The sequence below is a fragment of the Neodiprion fabricii genome, chromosome 7, assembly GCF_021155785.1.
Source record: "Neodiprion fabricii isolate iyNeoFabr1 chromosome 7, iyNeoFabr1.1, whole genome shotgun sequence".
In the NCBI taxonomy this organism is placed as follows: Eukaryota; Metazoa; Arthropoda; class Insecta; order Hymenoptera; family Diprionidae; genus Neodiprion; species Neodiprion fabricii.
In genome coordinates, this window is record NC_060245.1 from 17,490,853 (window position 1) to 17,513,710 (window position 22,858).

A 22,858-nucleotide genomic window follows, 5' to 3' on the forward strand; every position below is an offset into this window, starting at 1 on the left:
TGCATGTCCTCTGAGTTTCAATGCCATGAAATCAGTTGAAATTATTGGGAAGGCCATCAAATTTCGGAAAGTAAGCATTCGAAATTTAAGAACTAATTGGTTTATTACACACGTATCAGTTTTAGTAAGTATGAAGAATATCGTGTAACACAATACTTTAAGTTTCGTTTATGTATTTATTTACGCTATTTGATGAATTTATGAATAATTATATTCTGTTATAACAGCCTGAATTTGAATTGATAAAAAGTAAATTATTATTGAAAAGGAGATTAATTTTTTTAGGCAACATAATAAATTATGTGGTTCCTTCTATTTCTAAGTGTCATTTATGGTGCCCTATATCAGTCAATTTCAATCAATTCCTTACTCTATAAATACCTACAAATATGTCTTTATTTCACTTTTTAGGGATTAAAAATTCATAGTAAAGAATCGTATAAACAATGTACACAAGAGATAATAATTTTTCCAACGTGAGTTCAATGAGATTACATCGTAACTTGCCAGTAGGGAGATTTTGTCACGGTTTAGATTCGAAAATCGAAACCAGTTCAATTATTTTTATATCTATAAGCCTCCCGTCTGTATTTTATCTCTTCCATTTAAATCTTTTCTCAAACAATCCAAAAATATTTAACAACCGTTACTCGCACATGTTCAAATTAGAGATTCATATCGGTGTTCAACACAGAATGTAAGTATCATTAAGTAATGATATGCACCGATTTGCGAAATATTTGCTGTAAAGCTAGAATGTGTTTTTTACCTAACAGTTAAAGAAACTGTACAACATATACATAACAGTATTGACAACTTAAGTATCACAATAATTGTGTCAGATTTATATTATAATTATAGCAGAGCAGCAATTCGATAATATTCAAATTTTATAATTCTATTGCAACTTCGTTTTACAGTTACTGATCATACGGCTTGTTGTTATCTGCTCGGTCGTTCCTCTTCTATGATGGATATTAATCGCTGTCGGGTTTTTTTGTTGTTTTGACATCCGCACGATATAAGACCAATCAAATGTTTTGTAGAATATTCCTGTAATCGGTAGTAGGATCCATCAGACAACAATGAAATACGTTCAATCACAAACGGGCGGGTAATCATGTACTGTATATAAATAGAAATTCATACCTTATGTTGCTTTATCCATTCTTCCAATATGTTTTCAGGCAAATAATAAGCCTTGACGTATGCCTCGACGTATTCTCTGTGCGGCATAGGTCGCAGAGATGTTAATTTTTCAAACTTCGACATTAATTGGGTAAAATCCAACTGCATCAAGGCTCTGCCTCCATTTGAACATTTCTTTGCATTCGAGAAACTGAAATCACAAATTCAACCTGCTAGATTCAACATTAACGAACAATTTGAATGCTTACGTATCCATTCAGAATATCATATTCATATTTTTATGTCAATACATTCAAATTACTTTGATCTGTCCGTAGTCCTTACCCTTCGACTAAAGTGTGTGTGATCAAGTGAGCAACATTTTCCCACACTGAATTGTACACTATTATAGGAAGTGGTATTCTGTTCCCAATTTCCTCAAGCCTCATGCTTAAAATTTGAATGTCCTGAAACAGGAATTCGTTTCATTGCTACTGTATTTGTACATTATGACATAATTGTAACAATAGCATCAACTTTCCATTCAGAACCCATTTTCACAAATGTTTGTCACTAATTACCCTTAATAGATTGTCAATATAACTGCTGTGCTGTGACATAACATCTCTCACTTCCCAATTAACTTTCGACATCAGCGTTAATATACCGCCAACATCGAAGGACTGAGATGCAGCAGCCATGTAAACAGGTTTTCGGAGATCTGTAGCTGCTGCAATCGTTTGGGAATAGAATTGATGAAGAAATCCGTGGCAGGGAGAAGCTACTAGGTGCTCCAAATAAGGCCTCAAAATTTCGTACTGCTGTCCCAAGAATATCAGAGATTCAACGGCTATCACTCTTTTCATCAAGCCATGAATTTTTTCTGGCTGAGTCAAGTTCACTATCGAAGAGAGACACGGTTGTGTTACTTTATGTGACTGAGCTCCACTTTCAGTTGTAACTGCACTGTCTGCCATCAAAGTCTCGCGTATTCGAGCCAAGGTCAACTTTAATTTTGGAGTGTACAACGTGTCGCTGTTTATTTGCTGAAATAAAATTTTGTGTCGTAAGGTAGTAGAAATAGCGTAGTAAATTTAAATGCAATTATAAGCGATTTTTGTGTAACCTTAATGCTTAATCGTGAGAAACATACCAGATCCGAAGTGAAGAACATGTGTACAGTGTAAAGACACAGTTCAAAGAATTGTGTCATATTTTGAATAACAGTAACAGCAATGGATCTAAATAATCTTGACATTTGTAGATACTTTCCACAAACTCTGAGCACACTCAACGTTGTGTTTGTTACCATTGGCCCAGCAAATTGTTGTTTATGTTTTTTTTTCGAGGGTTTCGATTGGTCGGGCTCATCTACAAAATCACATTTCAGTTCCTCCGGAATGTCGTCTTCAGAATCGTCTGAAAAATACCCAGAAGGTGCATCCTGTAAAAGGTAATATACTCTTTATAAAACCTGGTGATTGAGTGTTTAAAAAAATGTCTAAAATAAATGACAACCACTACAGATTGCTAAAAGTTTTATTACTTTTAGCAACACTTTCTTGCATTCTAATTAATTATTAACGAACTTTGAACAGTTTCTTTCATTTATACTTACTCCAATGTTGGCCAAAATGTCTTCGTCAGCAGCTTCATCCAGGATGACATCAAAGGGTGTTACACCGTTATCCAAATATCTTTGGACCAGTCCTCCAATGACAGAACTACCATCCTGACTCAAGGTAGATTCGTCAGGGCTATTGCGAGGCTTACAACTATTGAGGACAGTCTTCAAGCTTTTAAATTCTTGCAGTTGCGTGACAACGAACGATTGCTTAACAGGACAAAGTTCCCAGCCATCATTTTCCAAAAATATCTTCAACTCGTCTAATCGAGACGCGTGGTAATGAGCGAAGTAGGAAGAGCACTGTTTTCTTATTGATTCTTGGAGATTCTCTGACTGACTTGAGCAGAGCTCTTCCCCAACTTCGATTAACCTAGAAAATTGAGGAACATGGTTCAGGACGTCTCGTAATTCGACAGTAAATGTGAAATATCAGATCTCACCTATGAACGATTCCCAAAATTTGTACAAACTGCTCAAACTTGAAGTAGGCCAAATCAGCGCCCAACAAATACGTGGATATTTTGGTTTCTACATCGTGCCACATTCTGGACATTCCATTTTCCAGCTTTTGCTTAACATACTGTTTATTAAAGGTAGCTTCTAGATCTTTTTCTTCAGTCTCATCTGACCAGCTTTCATGCGTATTGTGCCAATTGACAACTTGACAATAGGAAATTAAAATGGCCCAGAGAGACTTGCACAGTTCGATTAAACAAGGTAGAAATGTCTCGTGCGAGACTGACTGGCAGAGCTGTTTATAAGGCCTCTTTGTGTCACCACCGGTGAAAGCGTGAACTGCCATAAAAGCAACGTTATGAATAGCTGCTGTAAAGTGCATGTGAAGTTGGTCCATTGCCGTCTGTGTTTTTCCTAGAAGTCTGTACGCTCCTTGGACAGACAAATACGTCCCAACTTCAAATTCTGTACACATTTTTGCCAGCGTTTGATCCAGAGTTTCTTCCGCCTGTTCCAAGGTGTCCTGGAGTTTCCCATTCAGTGCGGCTACGCAATGAAAATGTTTATATCTCTCCGCAGCTCTTTGGCATTCAAGGAGCAGCGATATTGCTCCTGGGTAATTCCCTTCGTTCAGAAGTTCCTGAAGGCGGTCCTCTGTTCGTTGCTACGCTTTCGAAGAAGAAAAAAACATGCATTGAGTTAAAAAAGTGTATGACGCTCAAGTATTTGCCTATGTATATCAACTATTCGTGCTTCAAATCTGCAACTAGTTAGATAATTTTATCGTTATGTTATTTCTGCAAGCTGGAAATAATGTTTCTATTTATATTTACAATTAGTTAAAAAGAGTTGGTAAAGAAAAATTACAACATTGAATTTTAGTAAATTATTAGGCTATCTGTAAAGAACAAAACAAATTTGAACTCTCCAATTTTCCAAGGGTTTTCACAGGGAAAACTTAAAAAATGTTCCATGATATTTTTATATGTATCAAAAGATTGATATCGATGTGGAATAGTTTGTTATACGTTCAGACTAAGCAATTCACCTGGTTTTTGGTATAGAATTACTGTATTTGTAATATCAGTAGGAACTCACTAAGGTTTTTATGGTGTTTAAACTATGCAGAAGCCCTTGAACGACTTGTTTCTTTTGATAGTTAGCCAAAATCCCAAGACTAGCAGTGGTGAACTGTTTTTTAGCAAGGCTCAAATCCGTCCTTCCAGTTCGGCAAATTTCCAAGGCATTTTGAAGTTCTTCTTGAATGTACAAGATTCTTTCGAACTCCTTTTGGCATAAGCTTTGCTTTTGCAATATTAGCTGTAACACTTTTTTAGAAACAACTTGGTGCTCTTGTTTAAGCCTTTTGTAGTCTCTTTCGATTACTTTCGAATTCAGAACTTCGGGAAGTTTCTGTAACTCATGACGACAACAATCAAAGCAGTCATCGCTCTCGTAATACACAGATTCTATGGATTCCAGAATGTCTTGATCGGGAAGCAGCTCGCTTTCAGTCGAATGACTAGCATCAGACTGAATGTCGTTAAGGCCTTGAGATTCGATTGGGTTGAGGAGATCGGGATTCAATCCCATTGACGGGATCTTAGCCTGATTCTAAAAATAAAAAAATACAAATCAGTTTTTTGCCATAAAAAAAGCAACTGTTTCGAGTCTTCGGTTAGTTTTACTAGCGTTCAACAAGGTGGCACAAATACTGGTATCGACAGAGTGCCAAGTGAAATTTTACACTGAAACAAAGTTGTATACTATTGTGAAACTCGTTGAGGAAGATGCAAAAATGTAGTAGTAGGTAGAGAGCAATTTTAAATCAAGTACAAGAAACAAGCTGAACAAGGAACTGACCTGCTTGTGAATCAGCGATAAGAACTTGAACTTGATATCCTCCATGTCGATGTGTTTTCTCAACAAAACTCCCACTTTACTTTCATCCATTTATATAGCTGTTATAATAGAGGCTGTTACCACCTCTGCTCAGCAATGAATCATCCAAATAATACCGTTAGCACACGCGCTTTCTGGACATTTGGAGGACTTATTTCTATTCCACGCACCGTGTCATGTGTCAAGACTACATCACGTTATCAAGGCTGTCAAATCCGTCAAATCGGTCAAGTTAAGTCTCGCGACACGAAAGCTCTGTCATCGATTAAAAAAAAGTTTAGAGATCCGAAACCTTAATAGCTCGCAGGCCGCTTTCCTTTTACATCAATTTTCTGACACAACACTATACTGAGTAATTTCATTGGCCTGTTTCATTAGATCCGTCCAATGAAATCTCTTATAGCGTTATCCACTGGTTGCACTGGGTGCGCACTGGCTCGAACAGGGGGCATTCGTTCCGTGCATGCATCGCCCGGCATCGGGGCAAACCTTCTGAGGCCCGTATTCATAGTCAGTTCTTAAATTTAAGCACGGTCTTCAAACCCTGAAGTCCTATCTCAAGCCATGGTAAACGAGGACTTAAGACCGTGCTTAAATTTAAGAACTGACTATGAATACGGGCCTGAGTGGAACACGCCGTAAAACGTATAAAGGCAGACTAAATCATAATTTCTCCTAAATCAGAAATAATGTGACGTTACTTGACCGACTGCGCGACTGTTACAATATACTCGAAGTTTTAAGAAGCTTCATTCTGTCTCTCCTTATTAAAGAAAAAAATCGCCGACAATCACCTTTTGAGAACTTTAAATCAGGACTGCGTTAAATACTCTCTCATATACGAAGCATCCATTTCATCTCGATCAAAATTAGCGCATCCGTTATGTATTACAGTTACTCTGAATTTTATTCCATACGAACACTTTTTCAAAAACAATTCTGTTTCTCTACCCAACGTAGATACTTCGCTTGCGACTAGCTGAAACAGTGTTTCGATTCTATGCGTACGAAAATTCAAGATCAAGGCAGCAAATGAAAAGTTGTTGGAATAATTATGAATAGTAATGTAAATACATGGTTGAGCAGTGGGACGAAGAGGACGAAGGTGGTCGAAGGTGGTTGGAGGTGTTTGGAACTAGTAGGCGGCGGTAGACGCTGGTACGGGTGGCAGGGTGTGGTAGAAGGTGGTTGGTGATGGTAAGAGGTGGTAGGAGGTGTTTGGACGTGGTTGGCGGTGATCGGAGTTGGTCGAGGAGGACGAGGACGACGAGGATGATGTGGGGGTTATGGCGGAGCAAGACGAGGAGGGAGACGAGGTGGACGAGGAGGACGAAGGTGGTCGATGGTGGTCGGAGGTGGTTGACGACAGTTGGCGGTGGACGAGGTCACGCTTCTTCTCACGGGGATGATCGAGCTGATCGACATTTTTAAGTCGCAGTCGACAAGTAGTCTTACGTACTCACTTTGTACCGACTCAATCTCAAGCTTTCATACCGACACTACTTTGGCTGGTACGAATGCCGGTGCGAGCTCGTTGGGTAGAGTTGATAGAGCAAAACCCTGCTACGCTCCGAGGCTTACCTGGGCCCACTTGCCGGGCGAAAACTGGTCTCAAAAATGTACCCAGGGGTATCCGTCTTTATGTTCTTCAGTCAACGCACAGACTCAGCCACCCCACTGATGTTTTTCTAGTTCTTTCTGCTGTAAAAGCATCGACTGAAGCTAGTCAACGAAAAAGCTCTGCTCATCGTGCAGGTGAAACGCGGGAAATATGAAGTACTTTGTACTTTTGTAGACTTAACTAGTGCTGGTCTTCAAGTGAAGTTAACACTAAGTCACAGTACATAATAACAGAATGTTAATTAATTTGGCTCCTTTCTTCTGGTAATTTGAATCATAATTAAAGTTTATTTGACCGCTCAAATGCAACTTTTTTAATCGTAACTATGGTTCCCCATATTCTTTTATCAGGTACCGTCATCTTGGCTATTTTACAGTAGGAAAAGAGTCGGTAACAACGGTAGCGAACTAGCGGATGAATCGGTCTTCTGCATTAAGAGGATACTACAGTCCGTCTTTATCGGCCGCCTTTAAATATCGCTTATTTTAACTTATCAAAGCCTACGCATCACTGCTGTGAAAATACAGCAGCTAGTGCAATTTCATGTGCAATGCCGAATACAAATGTCCAAAAAACAGTTACGTTTTATTAAAACATTCATCTAATGCCAAGAAAAGAGTTCCTATAATTGAATGACCAATTGTGTTTCGAACGAAATCAAAGAGTTTTTGAATAGTTTTGTTCGGCATTGCATGCAGAATTGGTCTGACTGTGGTATACTTGCATCATCGCTAGTATCAGACCGGATCATGGATTCTGCTGAAACTTCTAGGGTTGTTTCTTTACTTTAATATTTTAGACTTGTGATGCGCAATTTCATCCATTGAGCCGTTCTTCACTACGGTTGATATTTGTGTCAATCAATCCCATCTTTAGATCTCTCTGTATGGTTAGCTTTTGAAACTCAGAGAATACTTTCCTCTGTTATTACGGAATTTGCATGTTTTAATGACGTTACGAAAATTATTATCACTCATTTTATGCTTAAATTAAAACAGTTCAAAAATCAGTTCACTCGTTGACCTCATTGACAAAAAGGTTGGAATAATATTCAGCTGATTACACCTTATCCCATTTCTTCATAAGTCATTGGTCAATCTTGTAAATACATAGTCTCATCATTATTAAATTTCAGCTCTGATTGTTTAATATATTTAAGCAGGTTGTTCGGTTATAAGTGGTTATATATTACTGATTAATTTTATTACGAGATAGTCGCAAATTAAGTACTCGGTAAATTCGTTCGTTGGTGAGCTATAAAGATCTGTTCGAAAATAAATAAACAGAAAGATTTCTTAGCTATTGATGGTTAATTGAATGTCGTTTAAAAGTTATCAAAAGTCTGATAAATCGGCTCCATTTCACCCTATTGATGGCTCCTTTTTTTTTGGCGTCTATATTTTCTATAAGTCGCTGACACAGACCTTTAATAATCGATTTTACGTTGCGAATTATTGATCACCATCAGAAACGATGCATTGCTGTGAAATTGAATACTTTACAATGCCACTTACGGTAGTTTTTTAAGTCAATGGCTGACTTTAGTGTAAACAGTTTTCCGAATAAAATGTGCCGTCGAAGAGTGAAATCGCACGAATTTGCTTCATACTTAATCACCTTGGATGGCCGTTCTTTTTACGGTATCTCAAACCGCAAAACTATTCGACGCAGAATTGATTTTCAGGAGCTGCTGCCTACTAAGTCGCCCTGCAGAAAGTTGAAAAGGTCAACCAAAATATCAGGAGACCTTAAACTAAGAAGACACGATGAGAAATCTCTGATTTACATCGGTAACTTTGAATCTGTGATCGAAGCGACTGAGAACTACGCGCAAATTACTATTACTGTGAAATTGTGTCGACATAGCTTCTGCTCAGATTGATTTTAGCTTTTTTTTCGAAAACTGCCAAAACTGACCGGATAAAAATCGAAAGATTGGGTCTTTTGTTTCTCCGATTTTCAGAATCTGAAAGCTTTTACTTCAGATTTGATTTCCACGAGCGTTTGCCCAATAATTGGTACCTACCTTGGAAACACAAAAAACCACGATAATCATTCTTAGCCTTTCGCAACCGCTTATAACATACATTACATACGTCATATACCGTCTAATTACATACTTCGATCTGGCCTGAATCGGTAGATGAATGTGAATCGCAGAAATAGGAATATCCAAAGTCACGGTACGTTCTCATGATTAAGAAGTTATAGTCTCCCAACCAATTGTAAGGAGCTCTACTTCTTTATTTTGAACCCGACCAAAATAGAAATCATCATTATTCTATATCTGATCGTCTTGGTCCCGAGGCTGCATTCAAATGATAGGATAATTTTCTGACAACACCAGCATGAGGCCTCTTATTAGTCCTCTTCGAAATCTTTTGCTGTGACAACTACCAAATCGAGGTGTGATCTTTTCGCCGATCTTCAGACTTTCAGCGTACCCCATTTATTTTTGATAATGTTTTTATTATTTCAAATATGTTACCTGCAACGCACGATGAAGGACTTTTCTTTCGGAGCGTGACGTTGTGTGAAATACGTTGAATCGAAGGACGTTAATCGCATTGTACGATTGCAGTTGACTCCAAGGTGATGAAAAAATCTCTGGTGAAAAAACGGCACGACTCCCATGGATTTGTGAACTTTGACCGACGCCGATAACTGCAAACTTTGACAACACGCAACAATAAGTATCGTACTGCAAAAACATACGTTATGTACGGAAATTTTTGATTACGGCTTGATTGTCTTTGTCTTGTTCATATCTATTTTCGCGTTATGAGGTTATAATAAAAGTATGAATTTTAATCGATAATCTAATATTTTACGAATTCAAAAAACGAATTGACTTGATAGATTGTTTATATCTCTGCGAGTTTTTGGATTGGAACGGTTGCCTTGACGATGGCTCTTTTAGGTCAAAGATAACTGACAACAATGCAACAGACTCAGTATAAAACGTGGGCGAAAGTGAATTTGGTCATCAACGACAGTGACTGCTCCAAGATGACGAAGGCTAGCAAAGAGTTCCTCGTTAAGCAGCAGAAGGTTTTCGACTTGCTGTGGCGCGTCGATCAGCCGGAACTTAAACCTGAGCTCTACGCCCTGGGAAAGTCATACAAGATTGAAGTGGACTTGAATTGTTACTCAAATCAGGTGAGTACCACGTCAAATCAGGTGAGAAATTACGTCACCTTGTTTTTCTCTGGACCTCGGACTACAGCGATAATTTTCCTAGGATGCCGTTAAAGAATTGCTGGCACTGCATCAGCGCGGGATGCTGTCTCGTGGAAAAATCTTTTCGATTTTCCACTCGGACCACCTGCACGAGGCCATAGCTCTTTTCAAGGTACTTTATCACTCCAAGGACTTTGATATCTTCTGCAAGACTGCCGCTTGGGCTCGAATCCACGTTAACGAGGGGATGTACGTCTACGCCTTCAGCGTCGCCGTAATCCGCTACCCCGAAACCTTTCGAATCCGACTTCCTTCTCTCCACGAGTTATACCCTCATCTCTTCTTCAAGAACGAAGTTATCCGAACTGCTTACGACGCGAAACTCTACAACGGTGAGTCAGTCAATCACTCGTTCAAGCTCTACGTGGCTTCTAATTTCTCTCACGTATACGGCTTCACTAACCAGTCTTCATTTTCGCTATTTTCAGATCCCACCAAGACCGTGGCGTCATCCGATGGTGCAATTATCATTCCGGATAATGATTCTATCCCATCCTCGGAGTGCTGCTCCCACGACGAATATAAACTTCGTTACTTCACCGAGGACGTATATTCCAATGAAATACATTACTTCTCTCAACTTAGTCATCCATTCTGGATGAAATCTGGAGAATTCGGACCCCACTTCCCAAAACGCGGTGAAGTATATTTCTATGCATTGAGGCTCCAACTTGCCCGCTACAACATGGAACGGTTCAGTAACGGCTTCGGGGAGATCGAAGATTTCGACTGGAGTTATCCGATCCCGCACGGTTACCATCCTAGCATGAGCTATCACAACGGTTTGCCGGTCCCTCACCGAAGCGACGACGTCATGCTTCCCAATCATAAGCTCGGCTTGATCAAGGTAACCGATTTTGTGCCTCGAATGCACACCCATCAGTCATCGTTTTTCACTTGAACGTGTCGATCCAGTCATCGAGTTACCATTTGATTTTTCAACAGGAGCTTCGCAATCTTGAACAACTTTTCGCGTCGGCAATCGATTCGGGATTCGTCTTTCACAAAAATGCTACATTCGAATCTATTCGCACTCGAAGTGGTATCGAGGTTCTCGGTAATCTCATCCAAGGAAACGCTGACTCCGTCAACCATGATTTGTACGGCAATTACGAGATGCTTGCTAGAGACGTGCTCGGCTTCAGCCCGGCGCCTCGTGGCAAATACGACGTTGTGCCGAGCATCATGCAGGTCTACGGCCTGAGCCTACGTGACCCGATGTACTGGAGTCTTGTCAAGAGGATCATGAGCTACCACAAGAAGTTAGTGTTCATTATCCATAATTCTACTGAGCACTTCTGGCTGGCTAGCAATTGCGCAAACGCAGAATACGACGCAATATTGATCAGGAAACTTAGTAATAAGTGGCGTGATTTTCTTAGACTGGAGATTAGAGAAGACTGATTCTCGGCTAGAGCGCGTACAATTGTCGGATGGGTGCCATCAATGTTCTTTTCTTCCAGATTCGTGTCATACCTGCCAAAGTACACGTACAAAGACTTGGCCTTCCCCGACGTAAAGATAGAATCCGTGGATGTCGACAAGGTCGAGACGTATTTCGATGATGTCGACTATCTGATCTCGGCTGCGGTGAAAATACGCAACGCAGACGACAAAACTTTGATCAAGGCTCGACAGCACCGGTTGAATCACAAGCCTTACACCTACCACATCACTGTGAACAGCAAGGCAGCCATGCAGGGCTACTTGAGCATCTACATGGGACCCAAATATGATTTCAACCACGAAGAGATTGATCTCACCAAGAACTACGACCAGTTCATACTTCTGGACGCATGGGGCGTTGATCGTTAGTATAATTTGCTGATTATATATACAGGGTTTCAGCTCGATGACTGTTACATCGTCTCTTCGTTCAATTTCAGTCCAACCCGGGATCAACAAAATCAAACGCAGCAGTGCCGAATCTGAATACGTAGGGTGCGACCCAGTGAGCAGCGATGTGTTCTACCGGGAAATCGAGAGAGCTATCACGGGTGAAACCATTTACGAGATGCCCAAGTACCCTTACAGATATCCGGAGCGCCTGGTTATCCCTAAGGGATCCCCGGAGGGTGTGCCCTTCCAGTTCTTCGTCCACGTTACTCCCTACGCCGAAAAGAGCATGTACCATTTCCATTCTGCGATGTTCGGAGAAAAGAAAATTTTGGACAAGCCTCTAGGATTCCCGCTGGACAAACCGTCGAACTTCAACATCGCTGATCTGCCGAATGCGTACTTGAAAGAATTCAGAGTTTATCACAAGGAAGAATCGGAAATCAGTGAAAGCGCCTAATTCAGTGATCTGCATCGCCATTTCCGCTTATTGTGAAAGCTTATTGTAAAATACGATGTAATGTAGTCTCTAAACATATAAATAAAAACGTTCGAAATTACGCTACTCTGTTCGATGCTCATGGAATATATGACCATTTGTACTGGATCTTGATATTCTTTAGACATTCCACGCCTTTCAATAAACACTGCTTTGTTTATCCGCCTGTCTTCGTCTCCGAATTTGGGACAGATATACATCGCATCTCTAAGGGCGCAAGCTCGTGAACGTCATCTTACGACCTTTTGCTGTTCAAACAAGCAAGAGGGCGTATATTTTGTGTTCATCGTACCTAGACTTAAAACATGAAAATGTGGTTAGAAACGTTAAAACTGAATAACTGTTTAATTGGGAGCAAAGGGTCGTATGCGCTAGTGACACGATCTTTTGGTTCTCATGCAAATTGGAAAAATATGATTTGCTACGGTGATTGCATGAGGGCGTGACCGCCACAATTCATTAGCGTTAAAAATATTGTTCCGATGAGTGACGATGTGGCTCCATTGTTGTCGAGATATTGCTTGTAAGTCATCGTGGATAACACAGGTTCTCGTTTTTTGGCTGGAACTTTCGATGCGTTGATCGCAGCGTATTGAGACTGCGCCTAATCGTTTTTTCTCGCAGAATCACGTCGAATTAGTGACACAATGAATTGATTCCAGCACTTTTCAAAATCGCAAAAATTTTCGCCAAAAATGCAAAGGGGTTAGCCTTGCTTTTTTTTTGGCCAAAAAATTTCAGGTCCTAGATTTGATTAAAACGACCGTTTTCTGATCAATCGGACGCCCAGAAACTCAGAAAACGCAGCGAAAACAGCGTGGGATTAACAGGAGAGAAGTTACGGAGGGAAAAGCACCTGCTGAAAAATGTCGAAAACACAGGTCTTCGTTTTTCGGCTGTAACTTTCGATGCGTTGATCGCAGCGTATTGGGACTGCGCCCAATCGTTTTTTCTCGCAAAATCACGTCGAAATAGTGCCACAATGAATTGATTCCAGCACTTTTTAGAATTGCGAAAATTTTCGCCAAAAATGCAAAGGGGTTAGCATTGCTTTTTTTTTGGCCAAAAATTTTCAGGTCCTAGATTTGATTGTAACGACCGTTTTCTGATCAATCGGACACCCAGAAGCCCAGAAAACGCAGCGAAAACAGCGTGTGATTAACAGGAGAGAAGTTACGGAGGGAAAAGCACCTGCTGAAAAATGTCGAAAACACAGGTCTTCGTTTTTCGGCTGTAACTTTCGATGCGTTGATCGCAGCGTATTGGGACTGCGCCCAATCGTTTTTTCTCGCAAAATCACGTCGAAATAGTGCCACAATGAATTGATTCCAGCACTTTTTAGAATTGCGAAAATTTTCGACAAAAATGCAAAGGGGTTAGCCTTGCTTTTTTTTTGGCCAAAAAATTTCAAGTCCTAGATTTGATTGAAACGACCGTTTTCTGATCAATCGGACACCCAGAAACCCAGAAAACGCAGCGAAAACAGCGTGGGATTAACAGGAGAGAAGTTACGGAGGGAAAAGCACCTGCTGAAAAATGTCGAAAACACAGGTCTTCGTTTTTCGGCTGTAACTTTCGATGCGTTGATCGCAGCGTATTGGGACTGCGCCCAATCGTTTTTTCTCGCAAAATCACGTCGAAATAGTGCCACAATGAATTGATTCCAGCACTTTTTAGAATTGCGAAAATTTTCGCCAAAAATGCAAAGGGGTTAGCCTTGCTTTTTTTTTGGCCAAAAATTTTCAGGTCCTAGATTTGATTGAAACGACCGTTTTCTGATCAATCGGACACCCAGAAACCCAGAAAACACAGCGAAAACAGCGTGGGATTAACAGGAGAGAAGTTACGGAGGGAAAAGCACCTGCTGAAAAGTGTCGAAAACACAGGTCTTCGTTTTTCGGCTGTAACTTTCGATGCGTTGATCGCAGCGTATTGGGACTGCGCCCAATCGTTTTTACTCGTAAAATCACGTCGAAATAGTGCCACAATGAATTGATTCCAGCACTTTTTAGAATTGCGGAAATTTTCGCCAAAAATGCAAAGGGGTTAGCCTTGCTTTTTTTTTGGCCAAAAAATTTCAGGTCCTAGATTTGATTGAAACGACCGTTTTCTGATCAATCGGACACCCAGAAGCCCAGAAAACGCAGCGAAAACAGCGTGGGATTAACAGGAAAGAAGTTACGGAGGGAAAAGCACCTGCTGAAAAGTGTCGAAAACACAGGTCTTCGTTTTTCGGCTGTAACTTTCGATGCGTTGATCGCAGCGTATTGGGACTGCGCCCAATCGTTTTTACTCGTAAAATCACGTCGAAATAGTGCCACAATGAATTGATTCCAGCACTTTTTAGAATTGCGGAAATTTTCGCCAAAAATGCAAAGGGGTTAGCCTTGCTTTTTTTTTGGCCAAAAAATTTCAGGTCCTAGATTTGATTGAAACGACCGTTTTCTGATCAATCGGACACCCAGAAGCCCAGAAAACGCAGCGAAAACAGCGTGGGATTAACAGGAGAGAAGTTACGGAGGGAAAAGCACCTGCTGAAAAGTGTCGAAAACACAGGTCTTCGTTTTTCGGCTGTAACTTTCGATGCGTTGATCGCAGCGTATTGGGACTGCGCCCAATCGTTTTTACTCGTAAAATCACGTCGAAATAGTGCCACAATGAATTGATTCCAGCACTTTTTAGAATTGCGGAAATTTTCGCCAAAAATGCAAAGGGGTTAGCCTTGCTTTTTTTTTGGCCAAAAAATTTCAGGTCCTAGATTTGATTGAAACGACCGTTTTCTGATCAATCGGACACCCAGAAACCCAGAAAACACAGCGAAAACAGCGTGGGATTAACAGGAGAGAAGTTACGGAGGGAAAAGCACCTGCTGAAAAATGTCGAAAACACAGGTCTTCGTTTTTCGGCTGTAACTTTCGATGCGTTGATCGCAGCGTATTGGGACTGCGCCCAATCGTTTTTTCTCGCAAAATCACGTCGAAATAGTGCCACAATGAATTGATTCCAGCACTTTTTAGAATTGCGAAAATTTTCGACAAAAATGCAAAGGGGTTAGCCTTGCTTTTTTTTTGGCCAAAAAATTTCAAGTCCTAGATTTGATTAAAACGACCGTTTTCTGATCAATCGGACACCCAGAAACCCAGAAAACGCAGCGAAAACAGCGTGGGATTAACAGGAGAGAAGTTACGGAGGGAAAAGCACCTGCTGAAAAATGTCGAAAACACAGGTCTTCGTTTTTCGGCTGTAACTTTCGATGCGTTGATCGCAGCGTATTGGGACTGCGCCCAATCGTTTTTTCTCGCAAAATCACGTCGAAATAGTGCCACAATGAATTGATTTCAGCACTTTTTAGAATTGCGAAAATTTTCGCCAAAAATGCAAAGGGGTTAGCCTTGCTTTTTTTTTGGCCAAAAATTTTCAGGTCCTAGATTTGATTGAAACGACCGTTTTCTGATCAATCGGACACCCAGAAACCCAGAAAACACAGCGAAAACAGCGTGGGATTAACAGGAGAGAAGTTACGGAGGGAAAAGCACCTGCTGAAAAATGTCGAAAACACAGGTCTTCGTTTTTCGGCTGTAACTTTCGATGCGTTGATCGCAGCGTATTGGTACTGCGCCCAATCGTTTTTTCTCGCAAAATCACGTCGAAATAGTGCCACAATGAATTGATTCCAGCACTTTTTAGAATTGCGAAAATTTTCGACAAAAATGCAAAGGGGTTAGCCTTGCTTTTTTTTTGGCCAAAAAATTTCAGGTCCTAGATTTGATTGAAACGACCGTTTTCTGATCAATCGGACACCCAGAAGCCCAGAAAACGCAGCGAAAACAGCGTGGGATTAACAGGAAAGAAGTTACGGAGGGAAAAGCACCTGCTGAAAAGTGTCGAAAACACAGGTCTTCGTTTTTCGGCTGTAACTTTCGATGCGTTGATCGCAGCGTATTGGGACTGCGCCCAATCGTCTTTACTCGTAAAATCACGTCGAAATAGTGCCACAATGAATTGATTCCAGCACTTTTTAGAATTGCGGAAATTTTCGCCAAAAATGCAAAGGGGTTAGCCTTGCTTTTTTTTTGGCCAAAAAATTTCAGGTCCTAGATTTGATTGAAACGACCGTTTTCTGATCAATCGGACACCCAGAAGCCCAGAAAACGCAGCGAAAACAGCGTGGGATTAAGAGGAGAGAAGTTACGGAGGGAAAAGCACCTGCTGAAAAATGTCGAAAACACAGGTCTTCGTTTTTCGGCTGTAACTTTCGATGCGTTGATCGCAGCGTATTGGAACTGCGCCCAATCGTTTTTTCTCGCAAGATCACGTCGAAATAGTGCCACAATGAATTGATTCCAGCACTTTTTAGAATTGCGAAAATTTTCGCCATAAATGCAAAGGGGTTAGCCTTGCTTTTTTTTAACCAAAAAATTTCAGGTCCTAGATTTGATTGAACCGACCGTTTTCTGATCAATCGGACACCCAGAAGCCCAGAAAACGCAGCGAAAACAGCGTGGAATTAACAGGAGAGAAGTTACGAAGGAAAAAGCACCTGCTGAAAAATGTCGAAAACTGAGGTTTTCGTTTTTCGGCTGTAACTTTTGATGCGTTGATCGCAGCGTATTGGGACTGCGCCCAAGCGATTTTTGTTGCAAAATTACTTCGGAATAAGGCCACAATCAATTTATTTAGGCACGTTTTAAAATCGCGATAATTTTCGCCAAAAATGCAAAGGGGTTAGCCTTGCTTTTTTTTTGGCCAAAAAATTTCAGGTCCTAGATTTGATTGAAACGACCGTTTTCTGATCAATCGGACACCCAGAAACCCAGAAAACGCAGCGAAAACAGCGTGGGATTAACAGGAAAGAAGTTACGGAGGTAAAAGCACCTGCTGAAAAATGTCGAAAACACAGGTCTTCGTTTTTCGGCTGTAACTTTCGAAGCGTTGATCGCAGCGTATTGGGACTGCGCCCAATCGTTTTTTCTCGCAAAATCACGTCGAAATAGTGCCACAATGAATTGATTCCAGCACTTTTTAGAATTGCGAAAATTTTCGCCAAAAATGCAAAGGGGTTAGCCTTGCTTTTTTTTTGGCCAAAAAATTTCAGGTCCTAGATTTGATTGAAACGACCGTTTTCTGATCAATCGGACACCCAGAAACCCAGAAAACACAGCGAAAACAGCGTGGGATTAACAGGAGAGAAGTTACGGAGGGAAAAGCACCTGCTGAAAAATGTCGAAAACACAGGTCTTCGTTTTTCGGCTGTAACTTTCGATGCGTTGATCGCAGCGTATAGGGACTGCGCCCACTCGTTTTTTCTCGCAAAATCACGTCGTAATAGTGCCACAATGAATTGATTCCAGCACTTTTTAGAATTGCGAAAATTTTCGACAAAAATGCAAAGGGGTTAGCCTTGCTTTTTTTTTGGCCAAAAAATTTCAGGTCCTAGATTTGATTGAAACGACCGTTTTCTGATCAATCGGACACCCAGAAACCCAGAAAACGCAGCGAAAACAGCGTGGGATTAACAGGAGAGAAGTTACGGAGGGAAAAGCACCTGCTGAAAAATGTCGAAAACACAGGTCTTCGTTTTTCGGCTGTAACTTTCGATGCGTTGATCGCAGCGTATTGGGACTGCGCCCAATCGTTTTTTCTCGCAAAATCACGTCGAAATAGTGCCACAATGAATTGATTCCAGCACTTTTTAGAATTGCGAAAATTTTCGCCAAAAATGCAAAGGGGTTAGCCTTGCTTTTTTTTTGGCCAAAAAATTTCAGGTCCCAGATTTGATTGAAACGACCGTTTTCTGATCAATCGGACACCCAGAAGCCCAGAAAACGCAGCGAAAACAGCGTGGGATTAACAGGAGAGAAGTTACGGAGGGAAAAGCACCTGCTGAAAAATGTCGAAAACACAGGTCTTCGTTTTTCGGCTGTAACTTTCGATGCGTTGATCGCAGCGTATTGGGACTGCGCCCACTCGTTTTTTCTCGCGAAATCACGTCGAAATAGTGCCACAATGAATTGATTCCAGCACTTTTTAGAATTGCGAAAATTTTCGCCAAAAATGCAAAGGGGTTGGCCTTGCTTTTTTTTTGGCCAAAAAATTTCAGGTCCTAGATTTGATTGAAACGACCGTTTTCTGATCAATCGGACACCCAGAAACCCAGAAAACACAGCGAAAACAGCGTGGGATTAACAGGAGAGAAGTTACGGAGGGAAAAGCACCTGCTGAAAAATGTCGAAAACACAGGTCTTCGTTTTTCGGCTGTAACTTTCGATGCGTTGATCGCAGCGTATTGGGACTGCGCCCAATCGTTTTTTCTCGCAAAATCACGTCGAAATAGTGCCACAATGAATTGATTCCAGCACTTTTTAGAATTGCGAAAATTTTCGCCAAAAATGCAAAGGGGTTAGCCTTGCTTTTTTTTTGGCCAAAAAATTTCAGGTCCTAGATTTGATTGAAACGACCGTTTTCTGATCAATCGGACACCCAGAAACCCAGAAAACACAGCGAAAACAGCGTGGGATTAACAGGAGAGAAGTTACGGAGGGAAAAGCACCTGCTGAAAAATGTCGAAAACACAGGTCTTCGTTTTTCGGCTGTAACTTTCGATGCGTTGATCGCAGCGTATTGGGACTGCGCCCACTCGTTTTTTCTCGCAAAATCACGTCGAAATAGTGCCACAATGAATTGATTCCAGCACTTTTTAGAATTGCGAAAATTTTCGACAAAAATGCAAAGGGGTTAGCCTTGCTTTTTTTTTGGCCAAAAAATTTCAGGTCCTAGATTTGATTGAAACGACCGTTTTCTGATCAATCGGACACCCAGAAACCCAGAAAACGCAGCGAAAACAGCGTGGGATTAACAGGAGAGAAGTTACGGAGGGAAAAGCACCTGCTGAAAAATGTCGAAAACACAGGTCTTCGTTTTTCGGCTGTAACTTTCGATGCGTTGATCGCAGCGTATTGGGACTGCGCCCACTCGTTTTTTCTCGCGAAATCACGTCGAAATAGTGCCACAATGAATTGATTCCAGCACTTTTTAGAATTGCGAAAATTTTCGCCAAAAATGCAAAGGGGTTGGCCTTGCTTTTTTTTTGGCCAAAAAATTTCAGGTCCTAGATTTGATTGAAACGACCGTTTTCTGATCAATCGGACACCCAGAAACCCAGAAAACACAGCGAAAACAGCGTGGGATTAACAGGAGAGAAGTTACGGAGGGAAAAGCACCTGCTGAAAAATGTCGAAAACACAGGTCTTCGTTTTTCGGCTGTAACTTTCGATGCGTTGATCGCAGTGTATTGGGACTGCGCCCAATCGTTTTTTCTCGCAAAATCACGTCGAAATAGTGCCACAATGAATTGATTCCAGCACTTTTTAGAATTGCGAAAATTTTCGCCAAAAATGCAAAGGGGTTAGCCTTGCTTTTTTTTTGGCCAAAAAATTTCAGGTCCTAGATTTGATTGAAACGACCGTTTTCTGATCAATCGGACACCCAGAAACCCAGAAAACACAGCGAAAACAGCGTGGGATTAACAGGAGAGAAGTTACGGAGGGAAAAGCACCTGCTGAAAAATGTCGAAAACACAGGTCTTCGTTTTTCGGCTGTAACTTTCGATGCGTTGATCGCAGCGTATTGGGACTGCGCCCACTCGTTTTTTCTCGCAAAATCACGTCGAAATAGTGCCACAATGAATTGATTCCAGCACTTTTTAGAATTGCGAAAATTTTCGACAAAAATGCAAAGGGGTTAGCCTTGCTTTTTTTTTGGCCAAAAAATTTCAGGTCCTAGATTTGATTGAAACGACCGTTTTCTGATCAATCGGACACCCAGAAACCCAGAAAACGCAGCGAAAACAGCGTGGGATTAACAGGAGAGAAGTTACGGAGGGAAAAGCACCTGCTGAAAAATGTCGAAAACACAGGTCTTCGTTTTTCGGCTGTAACTTTCGATGCGTTGATCGCAGCGTATTGGGACTGCGCCCAATCGTTTTTTCTCGCAAAATCACGTTCAAATAGTGCCACAATGAATTGATTCCAGCACTTTTTAGAATTGCGAAAATTTTCGCCAAAAATGCAGAGGGGTTAGCCTTGCTTTTTTTTTGGCCAAAAAATTTCAGGTCCTAGATTTGATTGAAACGACCGTTTTCTGATCAATCGGACACCCAGAAGCCCAGAAAACGCAGCGAAAACAGCGTGGGATTAACAGGAGAGAAGTTACGGAGGGAAAAGCACCTGCTGAAAAATGTCGAAAACTGAGGTTTTCGTTTTTCGGCTGTAACTTTTGATGCGTTGATCGCAGCGTATTGGGACTGCGCCCAAGCGATTTTTGTTGCAAAATTACTTCGGAATAAGGCCACAATCAATTTATTTAGGCACGTTTTAAAATCGCGATAATTTTCGCCAAAAATGCAAAGGGGTTAGCCTTGCTTTTTTTTTGGCCAAAAAATTTCAGGTCCTAGATTTGATTGAAACGACCGTTTTCTGATCAATCGGACACCCAGAAACCCAGAAAACGCAGCGAAAACAGCGTGGGATTAACAGGAAAGAAGTTACGGAGGTAAAAGCACCTGCTGAAAAATGTCGAAAACACAGGTCTTCGTTTTTCGGCTGTAACTTTCGATGCGTTGATCGCAGCGTATTGGGACTGCGCCCACTCGTTTTTTCTCGCAAAATCACGTCGAAATAGTGCCACAATGAATTGATTCCAGCACTTTTTAGAATTGCGAAAATTTTCGCCAAAGATGCAAAGGGGTTAGCCTTGCTTTTTTTTTGGCCAAAAAATTTCAGGTCCTAGATTTGATTGAAACGACCGTTTTCTGATCAATCGGACACCCAGAAACCCAGAAAACGCAGCGAAAACAGCGTGGGATTAACAGGAGAGAAGTTACGGAGGGAAAAGCACCTGCTGAAAAATGTCGAAAACACAGGTCTTCGTTTTTCGGCTGTAACTTTCGATGCGTTGATCGCAGCGTATTGGGACTGCGCCCAATCGTTTTTTCTCGCAAAATCACGTCGAAATAGTGCCACAATGAATTGATTCCAGCACTTTTTAGAATTGCGAAAATTTTCGCCAAAAATGCAAAGGGGTTAGCCTTTCTTTTATTTTTGGCCAAAAAATTTCAGGTCCTAGATTTGATTGAAACGACCGTTTTCTGATCAATCGGACACCCAGAAACCCAGAAAACGCAGCGAAAACAGCGTGGGATTAACAGGAGAGAAGTTACGGAGGGAAAAGCACCTGCTGAAAAATGTCGAAAACACAGGTCTTCGTTTTTCGGCTGTAACTTTCGATGCGTTGATCGCAGCGTATTGGGACTGCGCCCAATCGTTTTTTCTCGCAAAATCACGTCGAAATAGTGCCACAATGAATTGATTCCAGCACTTTTTAGAATTGCGAAAATTTTCGCCAAAAATGCAAAGGGGTTAGCCTTGCTTTTTTTTTGGCCAAAAAATTTCAGGTCCTAGATTTGATTGAAACAACCGTTTTCTTATCAATCGGACACCCAGAAGCCCAGAAAACGCAGCGAAAACAGCGTGGGATTAACAGGAGAGAAGTTATGGAGGGAAAAGCACCTGCTGAAAAATGTCGAAAACACAGGTCTTCGTTTTTCGGCTGCAACTTTCGATGCGTTGATCGCAGCGTATTGGGACTGCGCCCACTCGTTTTTTCTCGCAAAATCACGTCGAAATAGTGCCACAATGAATTGATTCCAGCACTTTTTAGAATTGCGAAAATTTTCGCCAAAAATGCAAAGGGGTTAGCCTTGCTTTTTTTTTGGCCAAAAAATTTCAGGTCCTAGATTTGATTGAAACGACCGTTTTCTGATCAATCGGACACCCAGAAACCCAGAAAACACAGCGAAAACAGCGTGGGATTAACAGGAGAAAAGTTACGGAGGGAAAAGCACCAGCTGAAAAATGTCGAAAACACAGGTCTTCGTTTTTCGGCTGTAACTTTCGATGCGTTGATCGCAGCGTATTGGGACTGCGCCCAATCGTTTTTTCTCGCAAAATCACGTCGAAATAGTGCCACAATGAATTGATTCCAGCACTTCTTAGAATTGCGAAAATTTTCGCCAAAAATGCAAAGGGGTTAGCCTTGCTTTTTTTTGGCCAAAAAATTTCAGGTCCTAGATTTGATTGAAACGACCGTTCTCCGATCAATCGGACACCCAGAAGCCCAGAAAACGCAGCGAAAACAGCGTGGGATTAACAGGAGAGAAGTTACGGAGGGAAAAGCACCTGCTGAAAAATGTCGAAAATACAGGTCTTCGTTTTTCGGCTGTAACTTTCGATGCGTTGATCGCAGCGTATTGGGACTGCGCCCACTCGTTTTTTCTCGCAAAATCACGTCGAAATAGTGCCACAATGAATTGATTCCAGCACTTTTTAGAATTGCGAAAATTTTCGCCAAAAATGCAAAGGGGTTAGCCTTGCTTTTTTTTTGGCCAAAAAATTTCAGGTCCCAGATTTGATTGAAACGACCGTTTTCTGATCAATCGGACACCCAGAAGCCCAGAAAACGCAGCGAAAACAGCGTGGGATTAACAGGAGAG

At 41.2% G+C, this 22,858-nt stretch overlaps 2 protein-coding genes across 4 annotated transcripts; one reads left to right on the plus strand and one right to left on the minus strand.

The window, feature by feature from the left end:
- Positions 1–378: 378 nt before the first annotated feature.
- LOC124187240 (syndetin) lies at positions 379–5,371 on the minus strand. Of its 3 annotated transcripts, XM_046579642.1 has the most exons (9): positions 5,075–5,368; positions 4,310–4,825; positions 3,196–3,875; positions 2,747–3,125; positions 2,282–2,572; positions 1,710–2,174; positions 1,474–1,595; positions 1,150–1,339; positions 379–1,053 (listed from the first exon to the last, which is right to left on the minus strand). In XM_046579642.1, exons 1-9 carry the CDS (start codon positions 5,162–5,164, stop codon positions 943–945), a joined length of 2,844 nt encoding a protein of 947 aa, XP_046435598.1. In that variant the 5' UTR covers positions 5,165–5,368; the 3' UTR covers positions 379–942. The 3 variants fall into 3 exon arrangements, 2 of the variants coding, with proteins under 2 accessions (XP_046435598.1, XP_046435599.1); XR_006871805.1 differs by lacking the exon at positions 1,474–1,595 and having other exon boundaries at positions 5,075–5,371; XM_046579643.1 differs by lacking the exon at positions 379–1,053 and having other exon boundaries at positions 1,201–1,339; positions 1,451–1,595; positions 5,075–5,371.
- Positions 5,372–9,710: 4,339 nt separating this feature from the next.
- Positions 9,711–12,469, plus strand: LOC124186507 (arylphorin subunit alpha-like). The gene is made up of 6 exons (XM_046578270.1): positions 9,711–9,893; positions 9,976–10,306; positions 10,403–10,821; positions 10,920–11,236; positions 11,438–11,784; positions 11,861–12,469. The coding sequence occupies exons 1-6, from the start codon at positions 9,744–9,746 to the stop codon at positions 12,268–12,270; spliced, it is 1,974 nt and encodes a 657-aa protein (XP_046434226.1). The 5' UTR covers positions 9,711–9,743; the 3' UTR covers positions 12,271–12,469.
- The last annotated feature ends 10,389 nt before the right edge of the window (positions 12,470–22,858 follow it).

Coding starts and splice junctions, on each gene's coding strand:
- LOC124186507 (XM_046578270.1), top strand. CDS start 9,744: ATGACGAAGGCTAGCAAAGAGTTCCTCGTTAAGCAGCAGAAGGTTTTC. Junction 10,822..10,919: donor ATAAGCTCGGCTTGATCAAG/GTAACCGATTTT, acceptor ATTTTTCAACAG/GAGCTTCGCAATCTTGAACA. Junction 11,237..11,437: donor ATCATGAGCTACCACAAGAA/GTTAGTGTTCAT, acceptor CTTTTCTTCCAG/ATTCGTGTCATACCTGCCAA.
- LOC124187240 (XM_046579642.1), bottom strand. CDS start 5,164: ATGGATGAAAGTAAAGTGGGAGTTTTGTTGAGAAAACACATCGACATG. Junction 2,175..2,281: donor TGTTCTTCACTTCGGATCTG/GTATGTTTCTCA, acceptor ATTTTATTTCAG/CAAATAAACAGCGACACGTT. Junction 1,340..1,473: donor ACACACACTTTAGTCGAAGG/GTAAGGACTACG, acceptor TTGTGATTTCAG/TTTCTCGAATGCAAAGAAAT.